Source organism: Zootoca vivipara, chromosome 9 (assembly GCF_965207765.1).
Source record: "Zootoca vivipara chromosome 9, rZooViv2.hap1.1, whole genome shotgun sequence".
Taxonomy (NCBI): domain Eukaryota; kingdom Metazoa; phylum Chordata; class Lepidosauria; order Squamata; family Lacertidae; genus Zootoca; species Zootoca vivipara.
The window spans coordinates 20,390,062-20,404,261 of NC_142592.1; the positions used below are offsets into that span (position 1 = coordinate 20,390,062).

The following is a 14,200-nucleotide window of genomic DNA, read 5'->3' on the forward strand; positions in this document are numbered from 1 at the left end:
CGTAATGGAGATGTAAAAGATTTGGATCAGGCATAGGCAAACTTGGCCCTCCAAAGAATCTCCTGGACTTCCCTCCTCCCCTTTGTGGGTCCTGTTGTTAAATCATTTCCTCCTGCATCTTTTATGATAATCCAAATCAGGCACAGGCAAACTCGGCCCTCCAGATGTTTTGGGACTACAACTCCCACCATCCCTAGCTAACAGGACCAGTGGTCGGGGATGATGGGAGTTTTGGTCCCAAAACATCTGGAGGGCCGAGTTTGCCTGTGCCTGATTCTGATTATCATAAAAGATGCAGGAGGAAATGATTTAACAACAGGACCCACAAAGGGGAGGAGGGAAGTCCAGGAGATTCTTTGGAATGTTGTTTTTATGTTTATAGACTGTTGCCTTGGTGATATGATCTTGTGTTGGTTGCAGTAGTCATTGTATCACCACCCTGTTCATTGTTTTATTGATAAGATGGTATGGCAGCCTGACAATCTGATTTAGCCAGTGGAACCAAAGATACGATTGCCTTCTAGCCCACTCCACTGGTTATGTCCAAAATGATCTCCTTTACTCTGCAATTCTTGATCCTTTGGAATAAAGCCAATACCAACTTGTCCATTTCATCCAGTGACCATCTTGGTACATACCGAGCAATGTATTACATTATTAGTATATTTGTCCCCACTTGTTGAGATTGACTTGAACTATGATTGGATAGGGATTGTCACAGCTTCTGAATCCTGTGCATTCAAGCAGTCAATTTGACCAAGTTGCACCTCATCCAGGAAGGAGGAATACAGAATGAAACTGATCTATGGAAGGCACAAGCCAGGGTGGTGGAAATCATCATGCCCTGAAGTCACACTCACCTGTCCTCACTTTCATTTAACATATAACATATAACTGATTCATCAACCATTAGAACATTTTGCTAAGCTTTGGCTTAGGTAGAGCTAGGGTGATGAGAGTTCAAAAAATATTGAGAGCAACATACAGTATTGGCAACCGCTATTCTAGAAGACCATGTGGCATTTCATGAACTTTGGTGTATCACATTGAATTCTCTCCTGGGTAAGGACAGTCCTTCCAGCATTCGTTTAGCTAAGGGAATTAGTTCAATACACTTTGCAGAGTTAACTCAGACACGGGTGGCGCTGTGGGTTAAGCCACAGAGCCTAGGGCTTGGCGATCAGAAGGTCTGTGGTTCGAATCCCCGCGACGTGGTGAGCTCCCATTGCTTGGTCCCAGCTCCTGCCCACCTAGCAGTTCGAAAGCACGTCCAAGTGCAAGTAGATAAATAGGTACTGCTCCGGCGGGAAGGTAAACGGTGTTTCCGTGTGATGCTGTTTCGCCAGAAGCAACTTAGTTATGCTGGCCACATGACCTGGAAGCTGTATGCCGGCTCCCTCGGCCTATAGAGCGAGATGAGCGCTGCAACCCCAGAGTCAGTCACGACTGGACCTAATGGTCAGTGGTCCCTTTACCTTTCCTCGTTAACTTATAAGGTAGGTGGCAACCAAGAAGAGGGCCTTTTCTGGGTGGCAACTGAACACGAATCTCTACCCAGAACAGTTTGGTTTTCTCCCCCTTTTCCTTTCTGGCAACAAGCAATAATTATTTTTGGCTGAACGTCTGGAGGCGAAAGATTAAGAACATGTAGTTTTCATTTTGTCTGCTGTTTTACTCCTGACATTTACCTGATTTGGGGATTTATAAGCTAATAAAAGTCTAGATACCATCTACACATGTGGATCACCAAAGACAGCAGTGCCAGCACCGTTATTAATATTTACAGAGCAGTCCTACTGATAGCTCACTCAATTTTACAATTAGTGTCAAAAGTGCTACCGGTACTTCGCTTTAAACAGTTGTAACCCCTTTATTGCCGGTATATAATTTCCACGCAACACTCTTTCACGCAATTTCATTTCAGACAGACGCTTTGTGTAAAACAGCTTTCAGATATAAATAGCTTTTATTATCCAAGTTTCAGTATATGAGGCGTAACATTTCTTGAAAGATTTCATGTGCTACTTCACTGTAAAGGCTGTGAGCCAAGCTAGAGGGGTCCATGGCATGTAAACAGAGGTTACTGCCACCGCCAGGATGTTTCATTTTAAAACAAGGGTCTATAAAATAGCTTGTTCAGAGGCACGCTTAACCTTACAGATATTAGAATTTCTCTCCAATCTTATTAGATTGCTAAAAACAATGAAGCTTGAAACAAACCAATCCTCAGCGCCATTTAGCCAAGTGGTGTTAAGAATTATGCCAGATTCATGAGCTATCTTACTCACCAATAAAGTGCTACAAAAGCCACCTCTCTCCCCCTCATCAGATTACATTCTAATCTACAATACAGAGCCATCTAGGGAGCTAATATACAACATTGTTCTACAGATGGACAAGAGGATACCTAAGAGGTACATAGCTTTTAAAAGTCTCATTTCACTTTGAACAGCACAATTAATCACACTAAACAGGAATTCAATTTAATGGAACGAAGTCGAAGGTCTTCAGAAGAGCTTGCTCTAGAACACTTCGCCCACATCGGCCCTTTTATCACGGCACTTGTTTCGAGCCTTTGTCCGGGCTTTGAATGCTGCAGAGTTGTACAAATGCTATAAAAACACCAGAGAAATGGAATCAATGTTAACATTCCTTCTGACAACGTTTTGGGGTTATGCATTCATTTTGCACAGACACACCCCAGTGTATCTGAAAACAGTCAATGTGTAAAAATTAGAAAGATTTGTTAAATCTTGCGCACTGCCAGCTGACCGTTGGATAGTTCTGCATCACCGAGTTCTAAATATTTCAAGTGGTGCTCTTAGCATTAAAGATTAAAATTAAAACCACAATACTTGGTTGACGCAATTGTTGCACAAGATATCGCACGTCTGGAAGAAAATTCTGCAATCCGAATGATTGCTAAGCAACCATGCCAACACAGCTGGGAGTCTCAGATTTATTATAACTGTTTCCGTTCTGATTTTCTACCATACAAATGTATCACTAAGAACCTGGTCAGAGAGCTAATCATAACACTGATCATCCTGGTCACCGTGAAAGCCTATATGCATAGCAACTGTTGCCAGCAGCTGCCTTTCCACCCCTCCCTAACAGCACATTATGAAGGCTGCGTACACAAGTTGTGTATCGAGAGAAATGGAATTCTAAGGGAAGGTTTACATACTCTGTGAACGTCTCTGCAAAATGTTCCTCAAGGACATCCCTGGAGAGAGATGGATTTGCTAAGAGTTCACAGTTCAGAGATGCTCTGCCTGCAAAGGGACACTTATGTGGAGTCAAAGCTGACCACATAAATGAAGTCCCCATGGGAATGTCTATCAACAACTGAAGCTCCCCCCCCCCCGTGAGACCCTGCTTGAGGGTTAACCCTTCTCATTCCAGCTTCAATCCCCCACACGGCATTTAGGCTTTTTAAAAGCTGCCATTGGCTCTAAGGCTTTTTAAAACCCTAAATGTTACATCAGGGTAGGGACAAACTGGGAGGAAGCCCTGTGGAGCAGAGGTTCCCCAATCCAAGACAGCATGTATTTTTTGCGGATCCCTCCGCCATGTGCTACTTTTATGATTCTGGGGACGGACTGCTGTTTATTTTTACACCAACCACTTTTCAAAAAGAATTATTTAAACTTATGAACTTCGTAAATTTGGTAAGTTGCAATATAGTGCTTTCCATAGCCATAAGGTTAACTAGAAAGGAATTATTTAACACACAATTGGAAGGTGTAGGTTTCAGGTGCGTGGGTGGCTGAAGTGCATGAGCAGAGAGCCCTCAATAATATGGTCTATGTATACTTGGTATCATCTCTTCTCCGCCATCACCCCGGTTCTCCGTTATGCCACTTGTACATCCAAACACAGAAAGCCATTCACAGTTGCTATCTACACCTGTGAAACCACCAGCTTCTCTTACAGACTAGACGAGCAGGCATCCCCAAACTGCGGCCCTCCAGATGTTTTGGCCTACAACTCCCATGATCCCTAGCTAACAGGACCAGTGGTCAGGGATGATGGGAATTGTAGTCCAAAACATCTGGAGGGCCGAAGTTTGGGGATGCCTGGACCAGAGGGCTGCAACACCTTCTAAAAGAGCATGCTGTTGGCCCAAAGAGTCACCAAGGAACAGATCAAGTTCTTTAAAGTTATTTCTATCAACATAAAGTCAAAAAGCAAAGGAGGGTGGCCAGGCTTTTTAGTAGTACAGCACTGCATATTTGGGGAAATTATTTGGGGGGGGGGGGAACAGCTACTCCAACTCTATTTATCTGTACTGCTTTCCCCTCTTCTTTTCACCTAATTACAATGTCTGCCATGATGGAGAAACCCCAAGCCCAGGATTAGGCAGTGCTGAGCCACATGCTCAAGTTGTGCTACTGAAAGCTCTCGGAAGGTAGAAGAAGACCAAGCAAGACTCAGTTCCAGTTAGATCAGGGTTTCCCAAACTTGGGTCTCCAGTTGGACTACAGTTCCCACCACCCCTGACCACTGGGGTCCTGACAGTTAGGGATGATGGGAGTTGTAGTCCAAACACAGCTGGAGATTCAAGTCTGGGAAACCCCCGAGTGAGATGCTTTCGTCAGGAGACAAACTGCTGTGTGCCCCAGGGCAAGTGACAAAATCGCAAAGCAGAAACCGCACCAAATTTAAAAACCAAACCAAGTAAATCAGCTTAACAGAATGTGAGTAACTTACCCTTTCAAAACGGGGTACCTTCATGGATTTAAGAGTTGCCTCATCAAGCATCAGTGGCGGCCCGAGTTCAAAGACATTCCGGAGAAGCTCATTGGACTGGATAGAACATTAAGTCATTAGAGTTGAGCAAATGTTGCACCTTCATGTTCAACCATTGCTTGTGACATATCGGCTATCAAGAGCTGCTAAATGTGATTGTAGTACTATTTTTGTTTTCTTTCCATGGCTAAAAATCTAGGAGGGTCCTACTCAAGTAGAGAGGAGGTAGCATCATAAAGCAATTTCTGGTTCTCTTACCCCAGTTTGTGTTTTTAAAGTAGTTTAAAAAGCACTAAGTACCACTGCCATTCTATTGAAAGTTTTTAAGTTTACCTGCAAATGGTATTGCATCCCCGATCCTAAGATTTCCTTGAAAGTATCGTATGTTTGTTTTTTCACCCAGCAGTCAATGTACATGCGCTCAGGTCCAAATTTGACTGTCTCTGTAGGGAAGTCATGCTCCTGTCAAAATAAACAAGCAGTCATCTTAGGAAAGTGTGGTTTTAAAAATGCAACTTACAGCTCAATGCACCCTAGCTGCCACTGCAAACTAAGATAGTACATTGCTCGACTCTATTGTAAAAATCATGCTAAGTTCATGACTTATTCTCAAGTGGAGGTAGCTGAGCCAGACTCCAATGTATGCCTCCCAAATACTGCTGCAGGCCTTGGATTCTCGATCATTTGCTCTCATTTTAAACATCAGATTAAAATATAACAACTAAAAACATATCCTGTGAAACACAATTCTTGGACATAGTTGCTATCTCAATGTACTGCCCCCCCCCTTTAATGAAAGCAAATCAGGAATTTTTCATGACTCAAGATTCAGCTTTGAGTACTGGTTAGTCCTCTGACAGCAGTTTGCTCTTTAGACAAAGCCAGTATCTCTAGTGAAAGACCTGAAGTTTCAAAAGCACCCTGCCCCAAAATGATATTCACTAAGCAAAAGTGGCCTCCATGGATGCTGTCATTATTACTAAAAACAAGAGATCAGGTACAATATATTCAGCAGGTGTATCTTAGCACTGAGCAACGTCCCTTATACTAAAAAGAACAAGCTTTTCAAAGCACTTGCTTTTCAAAGATGGAAGTCTTAACCAGTAACATTTTATACATTTGCTCATTCTTCTTTACCTCTACAGCTCGCAAGACATCTCTGAAGACAGACCGCTGTTTCCTTTTGTCCACTTTAGCACGGTGCTTGTTCCCATCTGTAGCTAGAGCCTTCAGTTTCTGTGTTAGAAGCTCCATATCTTCATAAAAGAAATCCTAGTCAGATGGGGGAGGGGGAATAACATGTTATTTGTGGGAGTTGAACTTCTTGAATATTTTGCAAACCTTATTTCACATTTCAGTTAGAATGGCTCAACTGTCATACAAATCTTCACTAAATGGAGAGATCAAGTTTTAACAATACTAAAAGCTAGGCGCTCTGAGAGGTTGCAGAGTAAAATAGCCCTCCCTTTAAGGGCAAAATGTCTTCTGAAGTCTACATTTTCTCCTTCTATCCATCACCCTGAAATTTAGAAGGGGCAGATTATTCTTTGTCCTAACTGGAAACTGTAAATTCACCTGATGATTATTGTACATGATTGGTTTTGTTGTTTTAAATTGTTTTGTTGCTGCAACCTGCCTTGGGGCCTTCTGGTGAAGTGTGAGAAATAAATATATTATTATTATTAAGGTTATAAAGTGTCTTAGTGTGATAGATCGTATGACTCCACAGTGTTTTAGTTCAGTGTAGCCATCATTTCACTGCTCTGATTTGAGTAGCTTCAAGTAAGTAGATGCTGAAATGGCTCTGCATTTTAGAACTCTGGTTTAACAGGTCTCCACTCTCCATTCATGACTACTAAAACTGAGTCAGCTATTGGTTCCACCTTTTACCTCCCACATTGTTTATATATGTCTTTCAGTAGCAACACTGAATATCTTAGGTTTCCTTCTCATCTGACTACACCTGTCTGCCCAAGTTGTTTATCACATGATCCTATATAATGTCTTTATTGGCTGTTCGTATGAGTGGAAAAATTTAGTAGTGATAGCTCAATCATTGAAACAATGAGTAGGCTGAGTGACTATTTGTTTTTGGCAGTGTGTAGGAAGCCCATGTTAATGAGGTCAAACAGATGCCATTAACCCAAGTCAAGTGCAGTAATAAGAGCTTAAAGTTTTGAACGTTCGTTTAGATATTGTACAATGGACTGGCTGTCTTGACTAATCTACAGTTATTCTTTTTTCTACCATCCTAGGTCACCTAGAGTTTTTCTAGCTACCTTACCAAGACAGGTACATAGTTAACTTGAGACTTTTTTCCTTCAGTAATGTTAAAGAAAACAGTAAAGATATTAATGAAGCCACTTTAAAATATGATAAAGCAAATTATGGAAGTCTGAAACAATAATGAACCAAGATTGTATCAGTTGCCCATATGCGACCAGGTTCAATTCAAGATTTTGTAGTCATTGTAGGCTGTCTGGCCTCATGCTGTTGCTTTGTTTTTATTAACTGGATTGTTTAAATATTTTTTTTTCTCATTGTATTTCTATGTACTGGTGGAAACCACCCTGGAATGATGCATTCCCATACAAATGGTATCTCATGTAAGTTTATGATTATGGAAGTGATGTATTCTCTCTCTCCCCCCCTCCCCCCTCTCTCACACACACTGAACTAAAACACTGCGGAGTCACACAATCTATTGCACTCAAGGGACACAGTAAGACATAACACAGAGCATGACTTCAGCTACTCAGAAATAGGATCCTGATTTTTGCAGGTGTTTGATTAGTTGCTACTGAAATATTACATTTGTGCCAGATTCTAATACAATGGTACCTCGGTTTAAGTAAACAATTGGTTCCGGATGTCTGTACTTAACCTGAAGCACACTTAATCTTAAGCGAACTTTCCCATTGAAAGTAATGGAAAGTGGATTAATTCGTTCCAGGCGGGTCCGCAGAGTACTTAAACTGAAAGTACTCAAACTGAAGCGTACCTAAACAGAGGTATGACTGTAAGAACTATATATGATCAAATGTTATTCATATGCAGAAAGCCATTATTTTTCCATCAGAATACACAAAACGCCCAAGATATAGCATAAAAGCTATTCACAAAAACAGGCTCTCCCCGTCTCTTTCGCTGCAGAATCATTCTCTGAACTTACCCCATCTGTTTCTCTTGCTAGTTCAAATAGAAGAGCCAAAGATTCCCCAGCGGCAATCCTCATGTTGACATCGTCACAGGATAACAGGATGGGAAATTTATGCAAATGCCTAGGAAATTTGGGAGCATGTTATTGATCTGCGTTATTGCACACAAAGCCATACTTGATTTGGGTATGGTTTCCAAGGGAACATAATACGCACATTTCAAGTTTCTTCTTCACTTCATTCATTGGGCAGATGGTTAACAGAAGCGTCCATGCCAAGAGAGCGCTGATGTGAAGAACCGTATTCTGGGTACTGGAAATGCTATCTGAATTCCTCTCCTTCTGATAGGATTTCGTGAAGATATTTTCCAGGCATTCCATGGTTGTATACAATTCCTGGTTTAAGAAACAGACCAAGACCGTTTAATTCACTGTTTGATCTGGACTGGTTAATTCATTGCTAAATAATACCGTTCATAAAAATGTTTGCTTACTGTGATATCATCAGTGGCAATAAAGCAACAGACTCCTAAGCAGGTGGCACACTAGAAAAAAGAAGCAGAAGTTAATGCTTTTAACTTTACTGCTACATTTTGTGCTCACAGACCAACAGACCTAAAATGAGTGAGGCTGTTCTAATTAAAAGTGGTTTAAATCATGTAACATGCTTCTGTCCTTGTCTTCAGACAAGACAACAAAGCATCCTTTAACAGATCAATCAACCACAAAAACCACACACTTTGCAAGTGGTTTCATACAAAAAAAAGGATGCTTATAGTTTTGTCACTGTCTTGATGAGATGTCAATGTTTAAGGAAGCACGTTACAGGAAAACACCACTCCCAACTCCCTAGTGGTCTCTCCTTCCTGAATGGCTAGCTCTAATACTCCCAAGGGACATTTACCCACCAAACCTTCAAGAAATATTCTGAGTTACAATTGCTGTTTTTAATCGCCATGCACAGGGGTCACCAATGTGGTGCTTGCAAGCAAAATCTACACCCACAGAGGCTTCCTTCTCCCTGGCGATATCAAGCTTGAAAGAAACATTTTAGAAGAGGTTGCTTGGTGTGTGGGTGCAGGTCGCAGGTGTGGGTGGGTGGGTGTGCATGGTGCCCACAACTGCCTCTCCAGCGTGTGGAAGTTCTCATGGGTCCAAAACGGTTGCCATGCACTGTCGCCAGCAACCCTACCATGGAGAGTAAGCGTGACACACAGGCATTGCCTGACGGTTCAAGTTATAAGCCTTGATGCCAAGCCTGCCAAAGAATAAGACACCAACTGACCAGGGAAATATTTTAAGGTCCTCAGGCTCCAACACATACATCACTGCAATATGGGATACAATATGGGATACACTTGCACTTCTTCATCCCAAGTACCAACTTTTTACTTACCGCTTGCCTTGCTTGTACACTTGCTGACGCATCACAGAGAATCTTCTTCAGAATCGGCGCAAGGGTCTTATATATTTCCTCACTTTCAATTCCCGACCCCAGCTGCACACAAAGCAGGCAAGCCAGCCCTGCTGCTGCACGCTGCTCATCGGTCTTGCCTAAACACAGAAAGCCAGTCATGACTTGGTAGAACTAAATGCGAGAGCAATTAAACCTGACAATGACAAACTTAGTTGGTCACTAAGGTGCTGCTGGAAGGAATTTTTTTATTTTGTTTCGACTACAGCAGACCAACACGGCTACCTACCTGTAAACAGAATAATGCTATTTTATAGGAAGAGAGATGCACATTACCTTTCTTTATACAGCGTTCGATGCTATCTGTTAGCGTCATTCTCCTTTCCAGGATGAACTCGTACAGTATTTTTGAAGACAGGGCATTTTTAAGACCTTCAAGAGCTGACTGCCTTGTCTTCGCACTATTGGGGAGTTCATGGTAAAATGTCAGTTGAAAGCTCTGTGCTGCAAATTTCAATCTGGTTGTGTTACGCATGCTTTAGATTCCACCTCTACCTCCTTCCCAAAAGGCGGAACAACATTTAAGGCTAAGATTTGCAAAGTCAGTATTTGAAAAACTGCTTATCAGAGCTTCCCATACTGGCACTCAACCTCAGCTGTGGCAGACACCACATTCCCCCAATTTCTCATTCTGCAATCCTTAATGTATCAATGCCAAGGAAACACTGCTCATAAAATGTTTTCTCTTCGCAGCTCTTTTCCTTTTCTAGGCATAGGGACAGACTCTTAATCCAACATCTTTAGGAAGAGAGCATTTGATGAAATGGTAACTGGAGGAAAGTAGATATGGCAGGGAATGAGACTCAAGTTTAAATTGAATAAATTCCCAGTGCCATTAGAGAATGACAAAGTGCTTGCTTGAAGTAGTGGTGAGCTGAGAAATCATGGCAGGCAAGAACATTGAAAAATGATGTTGTGGGTGGAACAAGCTGAAAAAGTCATTTCCCCTATTAACACCTGCTATTCCCAAATTAAGACATGATGAAGATTGACTTATACTTAAAGCAGTAGCTATCCCAAATGTTTAACTCATAGGATTTGCTGCCAAGCTAAGATACAACTGCCTGAACAAATCTAAATTATTATTATTTATTAAATTTCTATACTACCCTTCATCTGAGGATCACAGGGCTGGGTTACAATATTATAAAGCTTCCATGATCTCATGGGAAAGCTCTAGCCCACAATTTGTAAAATCTTTTAAGCCAGCCTTCTAAACCAGGTGTCTTCCAGATGTTGCTAGACTCTTAATTACCCACCAACCCCAGACAGTGCTCAAGGATGACGGGACAGGATCCCAAAACATCCGGAGAACAAACATCCAGATGTCCAATTTAGCTTTTACTTCTCAGACCCCCCATACCTCTTGTCCAACGTAAGGTCAATTAATCCCTTCAGCTTGTACTCCAAGTCTTCTTGTGTTGCTTCCTCATCAACTTCAGGCCCTACACGTATGTGACAAGACAATACGATTACAATTATTAAATCTAGCCGCACAGAATGAGTTTTCAGAGTCTTGTGGAAATTATACGTATCTGATTTAACCCCTGTAAGTTCTCCTCCACTTCTGCCTGGCCAGCCAAGCCTTCAGTGGAGGATCTGCTCTGTGTGTTTCTGGTCTGACCCCGTAATAAATCAATTCATTCATTCATACTTGATCTGCTCTGTGTCCCACTGCTGGGCAATAGTGGAGTTGGCAGGTAGATGGGACTGGACCTCCACTGTGGCAGCCAGGTTTAGGAACTGGCCCCATTACTAAAGGTGTTTTGATGCCATGTAAAAACATTTGTTCATTTGTGGAGGGGGAGAATAATTTGGACAAATAACCTCCCTGGAGTTTCTACTTGTATACTCTTTTGGAAAGGGGGCTATGTGAGTACCCAACGCAACTATTACCATGTAGTAAGCAAAACTTGCTTCACTCAATGACTGGTCTACTCCAGATAATAATGTGAACGTATAACAAAAGTACATTAAATATAAATTCTTTGACTTGCCTTAGTTTCATAAAAGAGCTACAAATTAGACCCCCGTAAGTTATCTTGAGTGTTAGGTGCTTTTAAATAAAGTAACATTTCAAAATAAAATATACCACATTCAATCCAAACCAAACTCTTTCCAAATGTAATAAACATTTCATGTCTGCAGTAGTTTCCTAATAAGACACAAAGGTTAACATACCATCCTCAGTGATGCTGGAAGGATCACTGAAGCCACTGCAGTGGCTCATAGTTTCAATTGATGCATCTTCATCACTAAATGACTGCATATTTCTGTGCTGGGCACCTAGGAAAAGCATTTGGAGCAGTCCACATTAACACAGGGTAATATTCTGGAATGTCTACCCTATCAAGACTAATATACTGTCAATTTTCTATTTCTAAACCCTAGAAGTAGGGCTCCACTGCGGACAGAATTATGTGTTGGGGAGGAAGACCAACTGACAGCTATATCTCAAAGACAAATTATTTCAACAAGCCACAGTTCTGTCTTGCTGTATATGGTGGCAGCCTGTTTTAAAACTATTCTGCTATCGCCTATTCTTAACTGCCTGAATTCTTTTAACCTCCCAATATCTGCACATTAAACCAACATTCCTCTGCTGTCAACCATTTGCAACATGCTGCGAGGCAGCATTTCTCTGGCCAAAGAACAGCCTTGTTGGCACAGAAGTAAGCTTTTACTAAAACAAAATGGGAGGCATGCAGTACAACGCACAGCAAGTATACAAATGTGGCAGGAGCAGTTTAAAAACTACCCTATTATGCATGTTGCATTTCTAGACTTCATCCAACTTCATCTGTAGGCCCAAACACAACTATTACTATGGGGCACCACTAAAAAAACCACTAAATATAGATTTATAAAGTTATCAAGCCACATCATCAAACTCAGGTAGAATAAACAGAAAGCATCAGAATTCTTAACTGTTGGGGCAGGGGGGTCAAGCAATATCTAGCCAATTTCACTGGGTTAGAACTGCTGTATACTTACCACACAGGCCTTACATGTTAATTTTACCAACAACACATAATTACATCACTGAGGTTGCATAAATGTCTAGTGACTAATCGTCTTCCAAGACGCCTAGTTCTCATCTTTTTATTTTGAGCAATGAGCAACACCTTGCTGCTTTTATACCTATTAGATGATACCTGTCACAGCCTTGCAGGTATTTTCAGATTACCAGGAGAACCAGAGAGTTTATTTCTGTGTATAATTTAAATGGTACCCAAGATTGAAATATATCACTGCATATCAAACACAGCTAAAAAAAATCGATTTGAGCAGCAAGTTGTATTATTATTAATCTGTGCCTTTACAATTTATATTGCATTTTGAATCTTTTCCCACCAAGCACGCAATATGGGTCCGATTGCTCAATCTTTGTGAGCATTTGTTTAGGATAGAGACCTGAAGGAACATAGCCACATAGTTTTATTGCTTCATCACAAATTCTAAAGCTGTCCATAGCAAAGGAGACTTGTCCTTCCATTAAAAACCTTTCAGTGTCCACAAATACATTTACAGAAGTTGTCCTCTGCCTCAATTTCATCTTGGCCCAATATACGTGAAGGAGCATCTCATTCAGCCTTCTGGCGGATCCCTCACTGTGAGAAGTGAGGTTACAGGGAACCAAGCAGAAGTTCTTCTCGATAGTGGCACCCTCCCTGTGGATCACCCTCCCATCAGATGTCAAGGAAATAAGCATCTAACTGACTTTTAGATGTCATCTGAAGGTAGCCCTGTATCGGGAAGCTGTTAATGTTTGATATTTTACTATGTTATATGTGCTGGAAACCGCCCAGAGAGGCTGGCGAGAAGAGAAGGGTATAAATAATAAATTTATTAATAATTATTATTATTAGTAGTAAATCTGTCTGTGCTTGGCTACCCAGACCATAAATACATGACCTTTCAAACACATGTATTTGGAGAGGATCCCTAACCTGGCAGAGAGAGAGGACCTGAAATACAGGACAATACAGGACAGGTGGCAACCTTAACAGAGAACAAGAAACTCGCTTCCCGACACCAGTGGGCGAAAGCTAAGCAGGGAACTACAGCCCCCAGCACGCCCCGCGGCGGGGGCGCATGCGCGCCGGCTCCCTCACCTGACGTTCCGCGCGGGTTACCCCCTCCCCGCCGCTTGGACTTGGGCATGGCAGCGGCCTTGTCGCGGCGACGGCTACGTGCGCGGCTCCTTCCCGGTGCTCCCTCGCTGGGGTTCTCGTCGGCCTGGCTTTTGTTCTTCCCCCTCGCCCGGGCGGCGCTGACAATCAGCCGATGGAAGAGCAGGAGCGCTTTTTATTATAGAAACGTCTCTGTGAGGCCGGCTTCCCGGACCGAGGCAGCGGATGCGATTGAGGAAAGCAGGCGATAGGCAAAGCTGTAGCAGCGGCAGAAATCCCCGTGGATGCCCGTGAACGGAATCGATACATGTTTCCCCTCTCAGACGCCAAGGAACTAAAGGCGGAGGGCTGACGCTGACGTGGCTTTTATAGGGAACTCGGAGGAGGCGGAGGCGGTGTAGTGACGTTACAGGGGCGTGGTTTCGAAACTACCAATGGCAGCCGCAGTTTTCCATGACGTACAAGAGAGGAGCCGCGCATTGACCTCTGGGGCGTGTGGTTTTTCCCCCTAAGCGTCCCGTTCTCTCGAAGTTCCGCGATCGTTTACAAGGGCGGTGCCTCTCGCAGCTGCCGTTTCATTTTTTCCCCTTTCAGACATAAGGGCTCGTTCCAGGCCCCCGTGGCGTGCTGGGAACTGTAGTCTGTACCGTTTCCGAGGCCATTGCGGTACACGGCGGTCTCACG

General features: G+C 42.5%; 1 protein-coding gene across 1 annotated transcript; it reads right to left on the reverse strand.

Annotated features, from left to right (window-relative positions):
* Positions 1 to 1,947: 1,947 nt before the first annotated feature.
* IFRD1 (interferon related developmental regulator 1) lies at positions 1,948 to 13,858 on the reverse strand. Its single transcript, XM_035128039.3, has 12 exons — positions 13,499 to 13,858; positions 11,565 to 11,669; positions 10,747 to 10,828; positions 9,660 to 9,784; positions 9,306 to 9,463; positions 8,404 to 8,454; positions 8,127 to 8,305; positions 7,925 to 8,033; positions 5,890 to 6,024; positions 5,086 to 5,214; positions 4,714 to 4,809; positions 1,948 to 2,612 (listed from the first exon to the last, which is right to left on the reverse strand). Exons 1-12 carry the CDS (start codon positions 13,545 to 13,547, stop codon positions 2,523 to 2,525), a joined length of 1,308 nt encoding a protein of 435 aa, XP_034983930.3. The 5' UTR covers positions 13,548 to 13,858; the 3' UTR covers positions 1,948 to 2,522.
* Between the last annotated feature and the right edge of the window lie 342 nt (positions 13,859 to 14,200).

Coding starts and splice junctions, on each gene's coding strand:
- IFRD1 (XM_035128039.3), bottom strand. CDS start 13,547: ATGCCCAAGTCCAAGCGGCGGGGAGGGGGTAACCCGCGCGGAACGTCA. Junction 8,306..8,403: donor TTGCCACTGATGATATCACA/GTAAGCAAACAT, acceptor TTCTTAAACCAG/GAATTGTATACAACCATGGA. Junction 4,810..5,085: donor GGATGCAATACCATTTGCAG/GTAAACTTAAAA, acceptor TGTTCTATCCAG/TCCAATGAGCTTCTCCGGAA.